At 42.5% G+C, this 23,343-nt stretch overlaps 1 protein-coding gene across 3 annotated transcripts in view; it reads right to left on the bottom strand.

The window, feature by feature from the left end:
- Positions 1-23,343, bottom strand: part of LOC124612647 (transcriptional protein SWT1) — a 284,350-nt gene that overhangs the window by 23,360 nt on the left and 237,647 nt on the right. For all 3 annotated transcript variants that reach the window (XM_047140954.1, XM_047140952.1, XM_047140953.1), the window contains 3 exons: positions 18,063-18,203; positions 15,767-15,934; positions 2,519-2,601 (listed from right to left, as the gene is read on the bottom strand). In XM_047140954.1, the coding sequence (XP_046996910.1) occupies positions 2,519-2,601; positions 15,767-15,934; positions 18,063-18,203 (392 nt within the window). The remainder of the gene's footprint in view (positions 1-2,518; positions 2,602-15,766; positions 15,935-18,062; positions 18,204-23,343) is intronic.

Here is a 23,343-nt window from a genome sequence, read left to right as displayed (position 1 = left end):
AAACATCGCAATACCCACATCCAGCGACACCTCACTTTAGTGAATACTAACCCTTATGCAGAGATGGCAGTAGACCTTTTGTGTTGGCCATCATGCCGGTGTGGGCGTGGAGGGGCTCCACCTCTATTTAAAAAAAAAAAAACCAAAAGCAACTTTGGGGAGTTTATAACAGCAGAGGATAATGCATTGCCCAATCACAAGCCAATAAAAGACTGTCTCACATTGCTATTCTGTGCCAATGCAAACAGCAATTTGAAAATTGAACCACTGCATTTTTACCTTTCAGAAAGTCCACAAGCTTTCAAGAAGTGTTAAGTCCAGAATAGCAGGTTAAATGTAATGTTATGTCGTATTTTCACCAAGTGTTGAAGTGTCGGTAGAAACAAATGAATGTAGATAGCTTCCTAGTATAAAAGAATTAGGTATGTATTGGGAATAGTAAGGTACATAATACTGAATGTATAATTTTCTTAGAATAAAAGGTATGAATAAGATAAAACTTTTAGTACTTTTTCCGCATGGAATGCATTATTGTATTTTACATTAATTTATATGGGATGGATTGTTTTGCTTAACAGCTGTTTTGTACTACAAGTAAGATTATGGAATGAACTATGCTCGCTATGCGAGATTCCACTGTACTTACTTTGCCTGATAATGATCAGCTTTGCATTAATTTCATTGTTAAAATGTATAATGTATGTAAATATTATTCACTGTTTCAAAATTTTAGTATAATTAATGATTTGTGGTAAATTGATATGGGCTGACTGTACTATGCATTTTTGTGAGTAATTCTTCTTTTCCATTGGAGTATTTCTAAATTCAGTACCATATTATTATTATAGGCCTGATTTTTCTGAATCCATCTCCCCCCCCCCCCCCCTGGATCGCGCGCGTCTGTGTGTGTGTGTGTGTGTGTGTGTGTGTGTGTGTGTGTGTGTGTGTGTAACTTACTATGTGGAAAGATATCCTTTGAATGAAACACTCCCTAGCATCCTCAGACATGGGGTGGGGGAGTCAACAACAAGACACACAAAAATTATCAAAAGGAAACCATCTTATTTTGGTTACAGATAGTGAGTACACGTAACAGCACAGTTCACAGCACTTGAGGATGAAGACTGGGTTGGTCATCAGAACACTGTGCTAAAACTGAATCAACAACTCAGCTGTGCACCTGGGAGCACAAAACATATTGGTGTCGTATCAATAATTTTTGCAATTGCTGAGCCAACTGTTGACAGCTGTGATGACATTTAATAAATACGGGTAGGGTTGGCAGCCAGAAGGAGCAAGATGTAAAGCATAGGTCTGGACCACTTAGCCAAAATCCAACCAAACTTGGTACACATATGACTTAACACCTGGAAGAAAGAAATGTTGTGGGATTAGGATAGTCTTAGCAGTAAAAGCTATGTTAGGATTGGTATTTCAGTTCCCCTCACAGTTGCCCCCTCTTTGGCAGCCCCTCTTAGAGGTCTGGATGAGATGCTAATCTGAAATATTTGGCCAATGAAGAAATCATCATGACACTTTTTCAATTTCAGGCATCACTTCCTGCGGATACACATTATTTGTATTTAATTCAATGAAATATATTACCTTCTATTGATTCTTCCACCTAAAGGGCCAGTTTCCTATCCTAAGGGGGTGGTCTCTGTTCCTCTGCAATCTTTGACAAAGCTGTTGGCTGAATGAGGGTGACTCACTATCCCAGACTACTACTTTTATTCAAAATCTACGCTGTGGTTGGTATCCAATCATAGACCTGACACCTTTTTGTTAGTAGCCAATACCATGGTAATTCCAGAGCCAATTTTATTGTCTGAGGTAGGCAATGATGCCTTCAATACCAGACTCGTAATGTGACAAACTGCACAAGGTGATAACAGTGTACATGCAGCTCTGGACAGACGGTCTCTTGCAACTGGTGACTATGATGTCTTCAAATTTATCACGTTCTGTCATCTTTTCTCACAAATATATGAGTGTCTGTCCTCATTGGATATAAAGAAACAACTGAGAAAAAGTCTATTCACATTAAATATAAACTAACAACTGAGGAATATTTTTAAACATACCAGTTCTGACAGCCATGTACCTCATAAGATAGCCCTTCACAATGAATACTTTTAATTTCAATCCTGTGAATTTATCCTACTGAATATAGCGTAACCAAAAATAACAGAGGAATTTACTGATGAAGCACCTATTACAATTTGATGCATTCTTATAATCATGAAAGACAGTATAATAGAAACCATAGACCTCTTTGATTCAATTCACTTAGGTAGGAGCATTAATTTTAATTTAATTAAGTTTGTGAGAAAGGGCACTATATCAGAATACAGCTTCAGCATTGCAATTAACTTTTTCTTCAGGTTTTCGGGTACATGTTTTCTAAATCTCTTCCACAACATGAATACAGAACATATGTGTCTTACTGCCAAATACCCAATTTACCTTTAGGTTTCTCTATAAGCCATGTAGTTTAGAAAATTTTGTTTGTACATACCTTTTTCAGAAAAATGATCAACAGCTTGCCTCATTATAACTCCACAATTATGGAATTGTTCTTTAATTTCCTTAAATATATCACTGTGGGAGAAAAAGAAATAAATTACAATTACAGATTTGATGTAAGACTTTGCAAAAAAATATAATTCAACATGGTCTAAGTCTATGAAATGGATGATAAATCTAGTGCATAAAGTAATTAATTCTATGATCCCAAATAGTTGTCATTTTCCTTACAGCTATAGCAGTTACTTTATAATGAATAATTCGAGGCAAGCTGCAAATACTATAATTAGTACTGTTTCTTCTTTACTACAAGCTTGTTTCAGCTATAGCGCCACTCTCTAGAAAATGTCTAGCTGGAATAGACGTCCATACTGCATTTACCTGAGAATGGTGCTGTAGCCAAAACGTGCTTATAGCAAAGAAAAAACAACACTAATTAAATTATTGCAGCTTTCCTGGAACTATTCATTGTAAACTGTCATTTTATGATGTACTCTACACTGTAGACTGGTCACATCATATTGCTATCAATTTCAGAGTCATGTGAGACATCTTTACACAGCTGTTAGGCGTGCTTGACATAATAAATTCAACACAATACATTTGCTTGATTTCAGCTGGACTCTGTTACAAATACTTGTCAGATCTTGCTCTGCAGCTATCTGTCAGCAAGTCTACTGATACCACAAAAAGTCAGCTCATTAAAACCAGGCCAACTTGAGATGTTTCCTTGGCAGTCAAATGATACAACATATACTCTGACACACACACACACACACACACACACACACACACACACACAGAATGAGAGAGAGATGGTGGTTGGTTTGTGGGGGGTTGAAGGGACCAGACTACAAAGTCTATCGGTCTCTTTTTCCACGACTAAAAACGCCCACGAAGAAGAAAAAGAACACAGACGACGAGGGACAACACAGAACAAGAAAGTCATAGACAAAGAGCACAAAAGAAGAATTAAAAAACACACAGTGTTACAGTGGTTGGCCAACCACGGTAACAAAAAAGGAAAAGTCAACCACCAAGAGACACACTAAAAACCCCAATCTAAAACCGTAGGCCAAAGGCCAGACTCTACACAAAAAAAGACACAAACCCTCAGATCAAGCGATAAAATCCCCCTGCATGAATAAATCTCAAAACTAAGCCTGCCATGGCAGCATCATCTGTTAAAAGTGCAGGGAGCATATCAGGCAGTGTAAACTGCTGCCAGAGTGCAGTGAAAAGCACACAGTCCAACAGCAACACAGAGGCAGGTCCTCGTGGCGCAATAAATGCCCATGCATCAGCCAGGTATGGCCAATGCGTAGCTGGCAGAGAACAACTTAGTCCTTGCGAGAGGCTCACATGGAGGAGCACCACACACCTGTAGTTTCCTTGATAACCCGAAGTTTGTTGGGTGAAGACAAGTTGACCCTTCATCACTCCATGTACCAAGGACCTTCTGCCGCAAAACTGACTAGAAATCGCACTCCAAAAGGCCAATCTCCAGGGCCTGTGCACGGTCAGCCTGTTTGGCCAGCGTGTCACCACATTCATTACCCGGGATGCCAACATGACCCAGGGTCCACATAAAAACCACGGAGCGGCCGCAATGGGCAAGAGTATGGATGGACTCCTGGATAGCCATCACCAGACGAGTGCGAGGAAAACACTGGTTGACAGCTAGTAAATCGCTCAGGGAGTCACTACAGATAACAAAGGACTCACCTGAGCAGGAGCGGATATATTCTAGGGCACAAGAGATGCTATCAGCTCGGCAGTGAAAACACTGCAGCCAGCCGACAATGAGCACTGATCAGAATGATCCCCAAGAGTAATAGCCCATATCATGTAAGAAACAGATTGCCCAATCGCTTGGTCTAGCAGGCAACCCTTGTCAGGGAACAGCCACCAGGCGGCAAAAGCGTCACACCCTTACTTGTGGCACCAACCACTAGACGGCACTCCGTTCTGTGAAACATGTGGCAACATCGTCCGAACGCATGCAGCTTTCCACCATTTGGCATCTGTGAAGTACAGCTGTTTCTGACATACTGGTGGTAGTGGATCGAGTCGTCATGCCGAGGGCCTGGGAGTATATCAACTGTGGAAGGAGTAGACAGACAAATCCTGAACTAAAAAGTTCAGATTTCCCGTCAAAGATGAAGAAAGGTTACGGGAGTGGATTTTAAATTCAGGTAAATCAATAAATCAGTTACGAGTAAGAATTAATAAAGAACCCTAAGCATTCGATCCTATCTAAATTTTGTCGATCTTATATTCTGATATAACGTGGCAGCCCTTCCTGTACAAGAATCATATCATACAATTTTTAAATGAAATCTTTGCTGCGATTTGGACTTTTTTAAACTGTTTATTCACTCACTATCGTAATTTTGGCTGTAGAGGCATTTTTGTGTGCAATGTGAAAACTGAAACCAATATAAGATATGGATAACAAAATGCAAAGCATAGTGTGGTAACATTTGGTAAACAATTTAAGAAGCATTACCTTACACAACCTTTCCCTTGGTACTTGAAAATGGCTCTAGAGCTGAAATCGCAACAGTGAAATAAATGAATAATAGCCGTCATCTAACTGCTAGGTCATCGGTCCCTCTAAATCCTGGTATATACTAGAGCGAATGAAGTGAACGAGTGTAAAACCTCGTTTACACTGCAGCAAACGATTATTCATAGATAATTCACCAATGTTCACTGCCATTCGTTTATACTTGTGAACAAGCGTTTATACTGGAATGAAGGGAGGAGAATAGAAGAGAACGAGCATAACATGCAAACTATAGATGCTGCCTATTTTTTTTTTTTTTTTATCTGTGCGCTAATAATCCTCACACAGCTTTCACTCTAAAACAACACTACTTATAGTAACAGGTCTGCGCGAGTGCGGATATCCCCAGTAATAACTGTGTTGCAGATAAAAGCGTACGTCTGTTGCGAATACTTGCGGGTTATCTTTAAGCTGTACAAAGTAAATTTTTAACATAATTATGGTTTGCCATTGTGGCTCTTCAAAGTTGACACCGCCAAAATATACTCCAAAAATACGCTTTCACTTGTATGTTACCGCGTTTGCAGCCCCCTTTCAACAACAATCCAAAATTCATCGTTTTGTGCCACTTTTATATCATTTACGATAAGTTACATGCAAAGTAAAAGAATGTAAATTTGAAATGACTGTCACTGAAATATGTCCAGCATTAATTCGCATCATAAAAGAGTGCGGATTTTGAGAACCTTCTAGTGTTAACCTGCACGTGGAGATCTTTTTTACCACCATAATCCGTATGAGAAGAGCTGTATAGCATGGAAGGCGAGTGTAAAACCTATGTGACTGCAATACAGTCTGCATTTAAACAGTAACTCGCGAGAAATGTTTGTGTGTTACTTTTCATTTATTTAATTTCGCATATGATTGTGAGAAATAAACTTGGTTTGTAGAATTACAGGAGCTAATCTATATCCTTAGATTGATAACTCGGGAAAAACCACAGCCGATCATGAGCTACAGTCAGCAGTGTGACGAATTCATTTCGCGCTCAGAGCTCTAGCCAAACGCAAATCAGCGTCATTCGCGTCACCGAAGATACAGCGTTGCCAATTCCGCGACATGGACAGGTCAATTAGCATTGTAGCGTCGCCTGCGACATCTGTTGACCGAAGGAAAACTGTTTTATCAGTTGCCCGTTCTACTGTAAGGATGGTCAATCTGTTTCTTATGTGGTTTGGGGTAATAGTATAACCAACTGGACTAGTAGCCATCAAACCGGCAGTATACGCCACGGCAGATCCATGAAATGCAGCAAGGGTGGAAACAAAGCGGCAGCGTAAGGTCTCAGGAGGGACCGAGTCCTTCGGGCCCTGTGCCAAATCCAGCCGAAGGCATGGGCGGGGCACACACCAGGGGGGGGGATATGAATAGAGAGGTGGAAGAGGGAGAAACTCAAGCCCAGGGAGAAGAGCCCAGACACAAACAGCGATCGTACACCCTGACCAGGACTGCCGTTCTGGAAGATGGACGACAGAACTGGGGAACAGGAGACGGTAATTGGGATGCCCGGGTAAGCTAAAAAGATGTGCAGCATAAGCAGCCAGAAGTCAATGGCGCCAGATCCGCAATGGAGGGACACCAGCCTCCATAAGTATGCTGTTTACGGGGCTTGTGCAGAAAGCTCCAGTTGTGAGTCGGATCCCACAGTGAAGTATGGGGTCAAGCAACGGCAACGCGATGCCGAATCTTAAGCAATGCTCCCATAATTGATATGGGACTGAATCAACATCTGTTACAATCGTAGAAGGGTAGACCAATCGGCACCCCAGCTGGTGTGACTCAAGCAACAAAGAGCATTAAGATGGTGCCAGCACATTTGTTTAAGCTGCCGAATATGAGGTAGCCAAGTCAACTGGGTATCGAAAACCAAGCCCAAAAACCGATGCATCTCCACCACAGCAAGAGGTTCACCATCAAGATAAAGCCGTGGCTCAGGGTGAACAGTGCGATGCCGGCAGAAATGCATAACGCAAGTCTGCCAAAAACTAGAAGCCATGTGTGACGACCCAAGGTTGCGCCCTGTGGATAGCGCCCTATAGCTGCCATTCAGCAACCGCAAAGCCATTGGAGCTATAGTACAGGTAAGAGTCATCAGCATACAAAGAAGCTGACACAGACGTTCCCACAGCTGCAGCTAGCCCATTGATAGCAACTAAAAAGAGGCAACACTCAAGACAGAGCCCTGCGGGACCCCATTCTCCTGGACTTGGGAGGAACTATGGGAGGAACCAGCTTGCAACTTGCCATGTGGTATTGTATGCCTTCCGCATGTCAAAAAAGATGGCAACCAGATGCTGATACAGGCAAAGGCCATACAGATGGCAGACAAGATTATCGGCGGCAGAGCGGTCCTTACAGAACCCATCCTGTGACGGAGCCAGAAGACCCCGAGACTCAAGGAGCCAACTCAACCTCCGGCTCACCATATGTTCAAGCAACTTGCACAAAACGTTGGTGAGGCTAATGGGGCGGTAGCTGTCCACCTCAGTGGGTTCTATCCAGGCTTCAACACTGGCTTTCCCGCCACTGAGACGGGAACTCACCCTCAACCCAGATACAGTTGAAAAGGTCTAGGAGGTGTCGTTGGCAGTCCACCGAGAGGTGTTTGAGCATCTGATAGTGGATGCGATCCAGCCCAGGAGCCGTATCAGGACAAGTGGAGAGGGCACTATGGAATTCCGACTCACTGAATGGAGCATTGTATGATTCAGGGTAACGCGTATGGAATGAAAGGCTCTGAGGTTCCAACCATTCTTTCAGGGAGCGGAAGGCCAGCAGGTAATTTGTAGAAGCAGAACTCTGGGCATAATTCTCTGCTAAGAGGTCTGCAATCATGTCTGATTCAGTACAGACTGCTCCATTCAGGGAAATCCCAAGTAAACTGATAGCCATAGAGTCATCTAATCTTGGCTCAAAACTGTGATGGAGAGGTACGGGTGCCAATGGTGGAGACATACCTTTCCCAGCTCTCCAGCTTCCATTGGCAAATAAGGAGTTGGGCTCAGGCACAGAGTCATTCAAATTCAATGAGGTGGTCCAGTGACAGGTGCCACTTATGACGGTGGAGGGCCCGCCTGCGATGGCGAATCGCCTTAGTGATCTCTGATGACCACCAAGGCACAGTCCTCCACCAAGGGGACCCAGAAGAACAGGGAATTGCACATTGCGCTGCAGAAAGGATGCTAGTGGTGACCGTGTGAACCACCACATCAATGGCGTCATGAAAATGAGGCTCAATAGTGGCAATGGAGGCGAACGAGTCCCAGTCAGCCTTATTCAAAGCCCATCTGGGGAGATGCCCAGGTGAGTGACGCTGGAGCAGTGACAAACGGTAGAAGGCCAGGGCTGCAGACCGAAAGGTCGATGGCTGAGTACGTGCCATGCGCCACACTGAAATGTGTGGAGGCACCATCATTTAAAACAGAAAGGTCAAGCTGTGCCAACACTTGCTCAATGACAGTGCTTCGGCCTGTTGCCACCAATCCACCTCACAAAGGGTTACGGGCATTGAAGTCGCCCAGTAACAGGAAAGATGGCGGCAGTTGGGCTATCAGCGCAGCCAATACATGCTATGCGACACCACCATTTGGTGGAAGATAGATACTGCAGATGGTTACAGCCTGCAACATCCACACCCTAACAGCGACAGTCTCTAAAGGAGTTTGAAGAGGCACATGCTCGCTTCAAAGAGAGTTAAGGACGTAGACACAGACTCCACCAGATACTCTCTCATAAGCTGCCCGATTCTTATAATAACCCTGATAGCCACAGAGGGCAGGGGTTCACAACACCAGAAACCAAGTTCCCTGGAGTGCAATGCAAAAGAAAGGGTGAAGGCTGATAAGTTGACGGAGATCAGCATGGTGGTGGGAAAAAACCGCTGCAATTCCACTGGAGAATGACACTGTCCATGGTCGAAAAATGCATGAAGGAACCAAGGAGTCATATTACACCGCTGGGTCACCTGCTGCCACTGATTGAGTACCTGTGGGAGTGACATCCATCGTGTCTGAGGGTTCGGCGAGATCTAGGTACTCAGCGGATGCCAGAATCTCCACCTCATCCTCAGATGCAAAGCTGGTAAGTAGCGGTGGTAGTGGTGGGGGTTCCACTGCAATAACCTTGGTCTTAGGGGCCTTCTTTTTCGACTTTTCTTGCTGATCCTTTGGTTTCTCTGGCTGGGGTGGCTTCACGGATTCAGTTTCCAGGACTGAGGATGGCCATGAAGCCTTACGACCTGTTGCTTCTGGACAATTCAGCCACTGGCGTGCATCAGCCTTCCCACTAGGAGAAACCTGGGAAGGGAGGGACACAAGAGACCCCTTCCAAGCGAGAGGAGCCAAAAAAAGTTGGACACTTCTCCAGCTTAGAAGTGGGAACAGGCATTCCCAATGGTTGGAGGGGGGGGGGGGGGAGTGAGGGGGGGGGGTTGCTCCCAAAGTAGGTGGTGCAGGAGCAACAGGGAGGGAAGCGCCCCCCACCATCAACGGGGCAGGTGTAGTCTTCCGGCTCTCTGAGAGATGACTGTTGTAGTTGGAGCTGATGGGGCTAGGGTTAGAACAGTGGCAGCGGCAGCATAAGAGGAGGTCATATGAACAGGATGGAGGTGTTTAACCTTCTGCTTAGCCTCAGCGTAGGTCAGTCAGTCCAGGGTCGTATATTCGAAAGATTTCCATCTCTTTTTGTAAAATCCTGCAGTCTGGCCAGCAAGGTGAATGATGCTCTCCACAGTTGACGCAGATGGGAGGCTGGGCACATGGAGTATTGGGGTGTGATGGGCATCTGAAATCTTGACATATGAGGCTGGAAGTACAGCGGGAAGACATCTGGTCGAACTTGCAGCACTTAAGGCACCACATTGGGGAAGGGATATACGGCTTGACATCACAGTGGTAGATCATCACCTTGACCTTCTCAGGCAATGTATCACCCTCAAAGGCCAAGATGAAGGCATCAGTGGCAACCCGATTATCGCTTGGACGCCGATGGTAGTGCCGGACGAAATGAATACCTCTTCACTCTAAATTGGCGCACAGCTAATCATCAGACTGCAAAAGAAGGTCCCTGTGGAATATAATACCCTGGATCATATTTAAACTCTTATGGAGCGTGATGGTAACAGAAACATCCCCCAACTTGTCACAAGTGAGTAATGCCCGTGACTGGACAGAGGATGCCGTTTTTATCAAAACTGACCCAGAGCGCATTTTGGACAAGCCCTCCACCTCCCCAAACTTGTCCCCTAAATGCTCTACAAAGAACTGAGGCTTCATCATCATGAAAGACTCCCTCTCAGCTCCCGTACATACTAGGTACCGGGGCGAATAAGCTTCACTGCCAGCTGTAGCCTTTCGTTCATCCCATGGTGTGTCCAGGGGGGGGGGGGGGGGGAGTGTTTGCATTAAATTGAGGCCTCGAATGCTTAAGAGACTGCTGATGGTTGGCCACCAGCAAGAGATGATGTATCACGCTTCATTGTGGATCATCCGCTCTGATGCCACCCACTACGACTAAGGGCCCTCCCCACAGGCGCCAACCAGACTCAGGGAGGTCCACCTGGCACGATGGCATGGCCACTGCTCGGAGTCCTGATGCCCCTGGGAGATAGGCATCTACTCCTTGGCATACGTGGGGAGTTAACGGTACAGGCATCAGCAGAGCGATCCCTGTGTTGTCAGGGGGCTACAAACAACAGGGTACATGGTGGCTCCACCACAACGGACTGGCTTCCGTGCTGGGTATCAGGTGCAAGGAAGTCCCTGGACATCGTCGGTGCAGAAAGCGACACTGTATATTGCATGGTGGAAAACGCACCCAGGGATGTATCCTCCCCCAAGAGATGGAGCGCTCTTCAAAAAAATTTTGAAATTGGAGGTCAAACCCTACAGGGGACCATCACATAAAAGCCAAAATGTTGGAGACTCCTTTTAGTCGCCTCTTACGACAGGCAGGAATGCCACGGGCCAATTCTAACCCCGAACCTGCAGGTGAGAGAGATAGAGAGATTCATAATAATTTGGTGATTGACTTTTTTCTCACTGTTTAAAACTGCCCTCCCAGCTTAATTTCTGTCAAACCTCTCTTCTACTTATCAAACTTCAAAGAGGACTTCCTGCATACTTCGCTACAGCAACATTCCTAAAATAGTGTTTCATGAAGAAATGACTTAGCACGCACTCCAGATTCATTTTGGAAACAACTCTTTGGATGTTAGTTGGAGTTTCACAATATCCTTTTTTCTCAGGAATGCTAGTCCAACTGAAGCTGTAAGAGCGGCCATGATTTGTGTCTGTATAGCTTTGTTGACAAGAGCAGACATACTCGCTATCAAATCGGCAGCCAGAGGGATGAAGAAGATACCAAGAGCATCAAGTTCTTGGTATTCCTGTTATTGTTAGCAATATAAAAAAGAAGGAGAATTATAACTTATTTTGAAAAAAAAAAAAAAAAAAAAAAAAGCAAGCTTTTAGTCAGTACTGAGATCTTCAAAGGTCAAGAGTAGTAATCTGATCTTGTTATTAAAAGTTAGTTATGACGTTACATGATGCTGCGTGCATTGTGTTCAAATAAATCTTTCACGCATTTTTTGGAATTAATTTGAAAAAATGGTGTTCTGGTTTTTCTTTAAAATTTTGTGAAGATAATCTATGAAAAAGTGGTAATACTATTTTACAAAACACACTGATAAAGATGGGATTCAATTCGACATTTCAAAAAAGATAGAAGTTATCTTTGGATACTAAAAATCTTATGCAAGAGGGGAAATGGGCTTTGTTAATCTGATTGTGATATGAAATCAGTCTAATGTGATAACTGATACTCAAATATGCTTTAGTTAGAACATTCTAAACGGTTCAATGAAGTGAATGTTTAAGTTTAAATATAATCTGCATTTAATATGAGAGGAGGATATTAAGTATCAGAAACTATATCACTCAACTGTGCAGAATTAATGACCTCTGGTGAAAACAAATTACGTGGTTTATAAATAAAAAGTGCAGCTGTCTGAAATTTCATGATGTAGGCCAATATCTCTTCATTGTGTGAAGAATTTTCAAATCAAAGAGCCAATGTTTACAAAAAATGGATGATACACTAATTGTTTTTTATTAAAAGAAAGATAATGTCACTAACTGAGTTGAGGGATCAAAAGAATACTGCAGTTATGGGTGATCACTGGGTCAGTACAGCAACAGGACAATGAAGGAATTCGGATGTGGCTGATTTCATAATTGGTGTGTGTAAATAACATTATTTACCTGGTACATTACAGAACTAATTCCCACATTCAGAATTTGAAAGCTTGTAAGAACCTAGCGGTATTAAATTACCTTCGGATGTAAGTGAGATATGATCCATATGGTTGTAAATTACAATCTGACAAAGAGTAAGTATGTCATCTTAAGTATGTACTGCTGGCTGAATAAAGAGGATATCCCACATTAAGATCACTACAATACTACTATGAACAACACGTGAATCCAAATCAGGACTGGGTCACTAACTACTTCCCGCTGAGCAATACACACAAGGGCAGGAAAGCATAGTTAAATACTATTGGTGAAGAATTACCGTATTTACTCGAATTTAAGCCGCACTCGAATCTAAGCCGCACCTGAAAAATGAGACTCGAAATCGAGGAAAAAAAATTTTCCCGAATCTAAGCCGCACCTGAAATCTGAGACTCGAAATTCAAGGGGAGAGAAAAGTTTTAGGCCGCACTTCCAAATCGAAACAAAGTTGGTCCATTGTAATACGAGACACAATTTAGGTTGAATGAATGATGATACAGCTGTAGAAGTTTGGTTCGAGTCGTAAGCTTAGCAGTTAAGCTTTACCAGGTAGCCGTTGTTATGCGTCAAGCGCTCCATCCGTATTTATACGGGTACCCTTCCTTTTTCACGTGCTTCGTCTGGTTTGAATTGATTGCTTATTTTTCTTTGATCTGACAAGTGCAGTTCTCTTTGTTATAGGTGTTTCCATCACTCAAAGCTGAAAATGCATTACTGTACTGTGTCATGCATTGTTTGTTGCATTCTGAAAATGAGGGTTTATGGCCTGTCGCCGATCGCGGCATGGCTTGCTTTTGTGCACGCTACCGCCGCTTACAATTAAAAAACAAAAGAAAGGAATCGTCTCATTAGTGAAACAATGGCAAGAGACTGCTATTCGTTGCTACTTACACTGCTGCTTTCTTTGATAATTATCAACAAGAACCAAATAATAGACTGCGTATGATAGAAGATGTTCTGAACGAGAATTTAGCGAAAATTTTTTCCGTTTGAAAATCTTTGCAGACGCCTCTTTAGTACATTACATTATGCACAGAAATTAGAGTCATCTTAGATTTAGAAATCTAGTCAATTGCCGTGCTTCATTTCTGACTGTATCACTATTAGGCATAAGAATAATACGAATATAAACATGACATGGTATGTATATTCTTCCGCGTCTGCTGTTGTCTCACTCTAGTTTCGTAGTTTATTAGGCGGACAGGATTTAAATGAGATAGCAGCAAACACGAAAGAATACATGGCAAAATGTTTATATTCGTATTATTCTTATGGTGAAGAGAATACTGCATGTGATTCACAATTCATAAAAGTTCCTATTAGCAACCATTTCTTCTCACAGTTAGGAAAAAATTCAGAAAGCAGAGTTGGCCATATTGACAAATATCCCAAACAGTCTTGCCAGTCAGATTTTCGTAGTACATTGAAATGCTGCTACGTTCGAAGAGGAACAATACGGAATTTGTATTTACTTCGTTGGATAATGTATGAAAATGCAGTGGTCGAAACTCGGGGCGGAGAAAAAAAAGCTCGTCTTCCACATTTTTTTTTATTTATTTACTGATGCAGAGGTTTTGGTGCCAGTATTTGTCTTTGTGCCTGCGAAGCATGCCTGCGTAGCGCTACATATATTCGACGACAGAAGTTAGTTGTGGCGGCACCTACCAACATTTTTCAGAACTTCCGCTTACTTTGCACTCGATTCTAAGCCGCAGGCGGTGTTTTTGATTACAAAAACTGGAAAAAAAGTGCGGCTTAGATTCGAGTAAATACGGTAGCCCTGTCACAGAGCTGCATTACAAGCTCTGCATCATGTTTTGGAGACATCCTTAGGCCAAATAGCTTTAAATGATTTACAGAAACCACAGAAAATCTAAATCTGATTGGCTGGAAGGAGATTTAGACCTCTGTCCTCTTGAATGAAAGTTCAGAGCTTAACTATTTAAGTATATGATCATTGTAGAAGTGGAGATGCCAATCATAAACACCTGGGTCCCTTGACAAGTTACAAAACACTGTAACTCTGAAGACTGGACACACAAGCAAAAATTATTTCTGAGAACTGTCTATATCAACTTTTGGCAGTCCGCAACTATTTTGTGTGCCCCAAACAGCCATAATTTTTTGGTCACTATAAACGGAACAAATATGGCAGAAATTTTAAGTGTTTTCATATAGAACGTAGAGCTCACAACAAACCATTTGGAAAAAGAAGCTAATAATTCCAATGTGACCTGTAGGTAACAGTTTTAACAATTAAGATCCATTTACATTGTTGGTCATAGTACAGTGTGGGCAGCTTCGTTAAGGCTTGCTGAGTGGCATTAAATTATCTCTTATGCGTAGCTACGAAATCCCAAGTCAAAAAAGAGAAAGTGGTCCAACAGTCAGGAAATGAGCTTAGGGGAGCTGAAGTAGGGCTGGTCCACTACTTCTCATAGCAAGGTCCAAATGAAGATGGTTTACAACTGCCTGTCTCCAACCATCAAGCATGTATCTGTCTCATGTGGATGACCGTGATGAGTAAGTGTAAGACGTAGTGTTGGGCTTATGTTGTTTTGGATGAAGGGAAGGAAGAGGGTGAGACCCGGTGATGACACACATGCTACTTCTCTCGATTAACACCAAGGGGGCTATTGGGCTTAACATCCATGACCAATGGACAGATCACTATCAAAAGTGTCACATGCCCTCTTTTCATGAGATACCGCAGAGGTTTGGAATTCAATGCAGGGCATTGGCACAAAAACTGCTGATCAGGAACAGTGCACCACCATCTCTCCTCCCCTTGCCAGCTGAATACTAACAGCAAAAATTTTCCACCACCAGGATTCAAACAAGCTTACCTCTAAGTCTAGTACTGCCACACAGGTGACTTTGGCTAAGGAAACTGATAAAATCCCATTTATTTTGTTCTTGATTTTTGTCTTCTTAAATAAAAATGTTCTTGATTTTTGTCTTCTTAAATAAAATTGTGCTTTACTATTTCTTTCACTAAATTATAATACACATTACATTTTAAGTTAATTTTTGAAACTGTTACTAGCAAAACAAAAAGTTACCAAACTTACTTTCTTTTCAAAACCTTTCATACATGAAGATTGGAAGTATGTGTAACCCACAAGACACTCACTATTTAACAATGCAGCCCACTGGAATGAAATGATTGAGGACCTCTAATCTATACTGGGTGTGATAAGCAACTTCATGCAGCACTTTAGCACTATCCCTTCCTGCATGAAGTCCCTAAAACTTTTGAAAAATTGGGCACTCACTGTGCGTCCAATACATTCATTGTTTCATAACAAATATTAAAGGAATGGAAACAGAATAGATATTGTGACTGATGTATTAACTTTAATTAATACCTACAGCTCACCTTGTTTCACTATCTTCAAAGAATGAGAACATATCCTCAATAGTGAACTCCACCTGCTGCCCTGATGAAATTAATCTGTACAGTTCAGAAAAATCTTTGAACATATGGTCCATTACTGGGACCATTTCTGGAGAGCGCATGGCCTGGGCTTCTTTAGCTCCAGCAACACTAAAAATAGAAGAGCATCGCAATTTTTGTACTACATGCCTACAAGAAATTTCATTCACAGTTAAAAAATAAATAAAAATTCAGTATCCAATATTTAATACAGTTGTTTCATTGTGTAATATCACATATCACTTCTTATACAAGGAATTCCATATGAAATAACTATAAACGAAAATGTAAAGTACCATGAAAACATAAAAATATGCGTAACAAAGACTTAATACACCGATGAAAAGAACTACCACCAAGAAGATAATTAATGCACAGTAATGAAATTTTGGGAATACATTTGTCTAGGTAAAATATTTAAGTGATTAACGCAGCAAGATCAGAGGTTAATGTAAGTGCACGGTAAGTACCCCAGGAGCAACAGTGTCCCTAATTTGCTGGGAAGTGGCGGAGCGGTCCCCTACGGCACTGCGTAGGATCCTATGGTCTTGGCGTGCATCCGTGCGTCGCTGCGGTCCGGTCCCAGGTCGACGAGCACGTGCACCTTCCGCCGACCACTGGCGACAACATCGATGTACTGTGGAGACCTCACGCCCCACGTGTTGAGCAATTCGGCGGTACGTCCACCCGGCCTCCCGCATGCCCACTATACGCCCTCGCTCAAAGTCCGTCAACTGCACATACGGTTCATGTCCACGCTGTTGCGGCATGCTACCAGTGTTAAAGACTGCGATGGAGCTCCGTATGCCACGGCAAACTGGCTAACACTGACAGTGCACAAATGCTGCGCGGCTAGCGCCATTCGACGGCCAACACCGTGGTTCCTGGTGTGTCCGCTGTGCCGTGCGTGTGATCATTGCTTGTACAGCCCTCTCGCAGTGTCCGGAGCAAGTATGGTGGGTCTGACACACCGGTGTCAATGTGTTCTTTTTTCCATTTCCAGGAGTGTATATGTCAAAGCTGTGCTCTATGGAACTGCTGGTCAAGTTTTCCGATACATTTCTTAAGGTCCCATGCAACTATACCAACATCAAGAGTGTGTTACAATAGAGGAACGTTTTTCCTTAAAAGTGTTCAACCTATCATTCTAGTGTTGCAGACTGTTTCACTTACTGTGGATTTACAGCCTTTCTTGTTTCAGATTCAACAAGATAATGACATTTGGCCTTGTTACTTTGGCATCATTTTTGCACATACCTTAGTAGCAGGTATTTTGATCATGGTGGCTGGTGTTTCTTACCTGACTGCAGCAGATGAAGCCGAGCTACAGTAATGTAATTCAATCTACGAGCACAGCACCTGTTCTCCAGTTCTCATTTTTTTCCTACTGTTTGGGTTTGAAAATAACCAAGACAAAGATTTACAGTTGAGTATCATTCTTCATCTTTTGATTTTCAATATTTCATCATGCAGTTTGTTCAAGTGAGGATGGCATTTAATAATTTTAACTCTTGTCGGTTTCCAGTTTATTGTACCATTCGACATAGCTAGAATCTGCTTACACCTAAGATTGTGACATATGAGTTTGTGCTGCTAAAGTGAGCCACAGAGGAGGATGATAATCAATTATTCGTGTCAGTAGTTAATAGCTGATTCCACTACCTACTGGTGGTATGGAGCATAACAGACTTAGGAAGACAACTGTAAATTTGTGCCCCCCCCCCCCCCCCCACTCACAAAAAAAGGGCAAAGTGTGATATGAATGTGAAACTGTCCTCAGAATGGACTGCTTTCACATGTTGACTGCACAGTGGAGCTCTCTCTCAAGAGCTTCCAAAAATTACAACAGTGACTGCAGTCTGCCTGTGTACACACTTGGCTTTAAATACCAGCAGGCTTTATACAAAAATACTTCATATACTTTTGCAAGAGGCTATGAGAATTATTAGTTACAATCTATTATTTATAATGAAGTTCTATTACAGTCGTCTCTCTTGGCCACAATATTGCTACACACACTGATGCTGAATTCCAACTGTGGTATGTTCCATGTATGCAAAATTTTATGACAAAATTAACTTTGTGTATAAGAGAAAGAATCACAGTCACAATTTTCAACTGTTGCATTGACGGTTCAGAACATCACATTCCGGATACCTCGCATACAATCAATTGATGATGGAAGGATATGCTCAAATCTTTCACTGAAGTGGGAGTTACAAAAAATATAATACTTTACCTTTCCATTATTAAATACAGGTTTGATACAGGCCCGTAAAAATATGACACCCATGTTTTTAAATCATCTTCAGAGAGTACTACCTGTAGTCTTGCTTGTACCAAACTCTGGTCATGAGCTATTACCATCCGCAGTTGTTGACTGAAAACAAATTGTGGAAAAAAAAATCAGTAAAAGTAAACAAGAATAAAGAGACAGACAGTATAAAATATCTGTTAAACAAAAATGAATAAAATTCAAAAAAAGCGCAATAAGATATTTGAATGACTGAGTGTCATGAGCAAAGGGAGTCATGGCAGGACAGGCTAAGAGGGAATCAACAAAGACATCCTGGCAACTGATGGAATTTGAAAATTCAAGAAGTCAAAAATAGCTCATAAGACCAGTCAATGACACAAAGATAACAGGAGCATAGAAGAAAATAGAGGAAAAAATAGCTATCAATGGAGAATGATGAAAGCGGAAAGATGAACAGTTGATGAAATCACAAGAGAAGCTATAAACCATAAGAAAAGTAATCAGAGCAGAAGCTGAAGAAAAATTAGGGTGTACAGAAAAGTAGCAGAAACAAAAGAGAATGTAAAATGGATGTAGACAGTAGCAGAGTGATTAAAGTTGAGGTGGACGGAGGTGGCTCAAATCTAGAACAAGTTTCCACCAATGCCAATCCGGTACTCGCAGAAAGTTCCAAAAATGCCTATATGATGGTGCATACAACAAGGACACAAGATTTTGATTGCACAACATGTTCTGGAGAAGATTACTGCTTGTTATTGTACAGAATCTGCCTGTGCCTTGAAATAAACTAATCAAGAAGTTCATTTCAGCATGTTTTGCACTCAGAAATAGTTCTCATTGACACAAGGACAAGGGTGTTGGTTTACTATCCACGTTTCCACCCCTGTTGCACTTGGAATTATCTTTTGGGGCAATGCATCAAATTAATAAAATTTTTATTCAGCAGAAGCTAGCAGGTAAAATATAGTGTAAAGCAGATAACTGCACATCTTGCAGAGGCTTCTTTTAAAAGCCTGGATTTCTTACACTAATATCTCAGTAAATTTACTTCTTCATGGTATTTGTTAGTGGCAATAAAAATTTGTTTCAACTGAACTGTGATTTACACAATCAAAATACATGATATAAAAATAATTTCATGCATTTCGATTCATTGTTTAGGTTTTAGAATAAAGTTATGGGCTCTGAGGCATCATAAAGTCCCTTTGTACGCAAAACAAGAAAATGGAAATCTCTAAAAAATCAAAAGAAAAAGAAAAAAATAGTTTGTACCCTCTCCCACAAGTTACACAAGTTACCTGGACTAAGGATTGAAAAATCTTGCTAGCAACATAATATGAAGCAATGTTCATTGCAGAGCTGTATGGCAAGTAATAGTGTACTGTAAACAGGCACCTAAGTAGTAAATTATTTTCTTTGACAAATTCCATTGTATTCATGTAAATATCGAGCCGAGAGCATAAGACCAAACAGTAGCTAATTAATGTAACAGAGCAAAGTACAGGTCTTTTTTTCCCCCAAAGTAGAGACATTCCAGCTACTTTACTAGGTTACATTTACATGGCATAAGCACGAACAGTAATATGCAGTACAGTGATAGTCGATTTTTACTGCAGTAATAGATGGATACTGATTTGAATTTTTTACTATATCACTTGGTTAGTTCTACATCTCTGAAAGTTCTGCTTATTGATGGAACTTACTGACCACAATGAACGAATGAATGAATGAATGAATGAACTCACGTTCAACGAAGCTTATTTTACATTATGTTACCACAGACATAGACACAGGCAATATGCTTTATGATACAAGTTGCATTATGAGCTACAATCCAAAGATGGCTGTTCAGTAACTGAAACAGATTATCTCACTGATTCTTTATTTTGTGATATAGACAAATAAATTTATAGTGAACTATAAGGGATTACTTGTCTCCTCAATTGAATATGTCATTTCTTACACACAGGACAGCACTGTAAAAAATTATAGATTCAGAAAATTAGCAATGGAAGCATATCAGACAATGTGATCCATAACATTATAAGAATTTAGCGCAATCATCCTTTGTTGGCTTTTACACACAAGATTTTATTGGTAATATGAAGACTCGGAGCCTCAGCAACTAGGATTTGTGGTCAGTTTTGATGCTGTGTCATTATTTAGCAAAGTTTCATTCACAGAGTTCTTGTCCCAGATTGCAAAACAGCTTAACAAACAGATTACAATCTTGTTTCAGCACTTGCTCTCCTCAACTTATCTTTATGAACAAACTGACTGGGTTGCCATCAGAAGTCCCTTGCCTCATTTGCTGGCCAACTTTTTTGTTGAAGATTTTGGGAAAAAAGAATTGGACCCCACATTTAAAGCCTGTCACCTTTAGGAGGTATGTGGATGACAGTTTAGTAGTGTGGCCTGATGTTGTGAGCAAAAACTTCATTAATTCTTGGACCACATGAATTCCAATCATGGGAACATCCCATTCACTATGGAGCTTGAAAAGGATGGATGTCTCCCTTTCCTGGGTCTCTTGCATCTTTGTAAAACCAACAGCACCCTGGGATATGGTGCCTTTCACAAGCTGACACATACAAATCTGTGCCTGCAAGCCGGTCACTGTTATCACCCAGTCTCAAAAACACTTGTACACACGGCACGTATGACTGCTGATTAGGACTATTCACAGGAAGAACATGAACATCTCAAAATTCTTTGAAGATAATGGCTGTTCACCATGGAAGATCCACAAGCCTTTGCAATTTAAACTGGTGGTGACTGCCCCCCACTAAGAAGCTGATTGAGAACAGTTTAAGTTCATGGCATTCCGAACATATTATATTCTTCTAAAATATGTCAGATCCTCTCTAAATATAAAGTCAAGATCATATTTTGCCAGCAACAAAGACAGCCATTCTCAAACACCTCCGAAGAGCTGCTTGACTAAAGAAACATCAGTATTATCAGGATTCTGGTGGAGGGACTGGCAACCTGCTGATGACATGTCCCTTCTAGAAAAATGTTCAAATGTATGTGAAATCTTATGGGACTTAACTGCTACGATCATCAGTCCCTAAGCTTACACACTACTTAACCTAAATTATTCTAAGGACAAACACACACACCCATGCCCAAGGGAGGATTCGAACCTCCGCCGGGACCAGCTGCACGGTCCATGACTGCAGCGCCTAAGACCGACTGCCTTCTAGACAACAACTGGCAAGTCGGAACAGACCTAAGACGTAATCTGTGAGTGGCATTTGTAAACAAACATTTTAAGGTAATGCTGCACCACCTTTGCTACTAATCTTCTACATCTGCCTGTATTTTAAAATGAGATAATGGCAAAATCTTGGTGAATGGGGCAATTTTTGCAATTCTCTCTTTGTTACTACTACAGCTCTGTTCTATCATTACTACACTCCTGGAAATTGAAATAAGAACACCGTGAATTCATTGTCCCAGGAAGGGGAAACTTTATTGACACATTCCTGGGGTCAGATACATCACATGATCACACTGACAGAACCACAGGCACATAGACACAGGCAACAGAGCATGCACAATGTCGCCACTAGTACAGTGCATATCCACCTTTCGCAGCAATGCAGGCTGCTATTCTCCAATGGAGACGATCGTAGAGATGCTGGATGTAGTCCTGTGGAACGGCTTGCCATGCCATTTCCACCTGGCGCCTCAGTTGGACCAGCGTTCGTGCAGGACGTGCAGACCGCGTGAGACGACGCTTCATCCAGTCCCAAACATGCTCAATGGGGGACAGATCCGAAGATCTTGCTGGCCAGGGTAGTTGACTTACACCTTCTAGAGCATGTTGGGTGGCACGGGATACATGCGGACGTGCATTGTCCTGTTGGAACAGCAAGTTCCCTTGCCGGTCTAGGAATGGTAGAACGATGGGTTCGATGACGGTTTGGATGTACCGTGCACTATTCAGTGTCCCCTCGACGATCACCAGTGGTGTACGGCCAGTGTAGGAGATTGCTCCCCACACCATGATGCCGGGTGTTGGCCCTGTGTGCCTCGGTCGTATGCAGTCCTGATTGTGGCGCTCACCTGCACGGCGCCAAACACGCATACGACCATCATTGGCACCAAGGCAGAAGCGACTCTCATCGCTGAAGACGACACATCTCCATTCGTCCCTCCATTCACGCCTGTCGCGACACCACTGGAGGCGGGCTGCACGATGTTGGGGCGTGAGCGGAAGACGGCCTAACAGTGTGCGGGACCGTAGCCCAGCTTCATGGAGACGGTTGCGAATGGTCCTCGCCGATACCCCAGGAGCAACAGTGTCCCTAATTTGCTGGGAAGTGGCGGTGCGGTCCCCTACGGCACTGCGTAGGATCCTATGGTCTTGGCGTGCATCCGTGCGTCGCTGCGGTCCGGTCCCAGGTCGACGGGCACGTGCACCTTCCGCCGACCACTGGCGACAACATCGATGTACTGTGGAGACCTCACGCCCCACGTGTTGAGCAATTCGGCGGTACGTCCACCCGGCCTCCCGCATGCCCACTATACGCCCTCGCTCAAAGTCCGTCAACTGCACATACGGTTCACGTCCACACTGTCGCGGCATGCTACCAGTGTTAAAGACTGCGATGGAGCTCCGTATGCCACGGCAAACTGGCTGACACTGACGGCGGCAGTGCACAAATGCTGCGCAGCTAGGGCCATTCGACGGCCAACACCGCGGTTCCTGGTGTGTCCGCTGTGCCGTGCGTGTGATCATTGCTTGTATAGCCCTCTCGCAGTGTCCGGAGCAAGTATGGTGGGTCTGACACACCGGTGTCAATGTGTTCTTTTTTCCATTTCCAGGAGTGTATTTATTTTCTGTAAATGTATTTTTATTCTATGTCTATGTATATGTTTTTAATTCTATGAATATGCCAATTTATTCTATATAATGTATTTGACTTGTTCCATGTCCAAGAGGTTAGCTCACACTTACAGATCTATCAAACAATGGAAAGTATAGTTTGGAATGTCAACAGTATTAGGGAAAGGATAGATTGGTACTCACCACGAAGAGATGATATGTTGAGTTGCAGACAGACACAACAAAAAGACTGTTACACACTGAGCTTTCAGCCGAAACCTTATTCCGAAAGAATACACACACACACACACACACACACACACACACACACACACACACACAAAAAAAACCGCTCTCTACAGCCACTCTGGGCAAAATCTGGCCTAAAGGTTTGATAGAAAGCTCAATGTGTAACAGTATTTTCATTGT

The sequence above is a fragment of the Schistocerca americana genome, chromosome 4 (assembly GCF_021461395.2).
Source record: "Schistocerca americana isolate TAMUIC-IGC-003095 chromosome 4, iqSchAmer2.1, whole genome shotgun sequence".
NCBI classification, from domain to species: Eukaryota; Metazoa; Arthropoda; class Insecta; order Orthoptera; family Acrididae; genus Schistocerca; species Schistocerca americana.
Note: the sequence above shows the minus strand (reverse complement) of the source record. Positions and strands in the feature narration are given on the sequence as shown.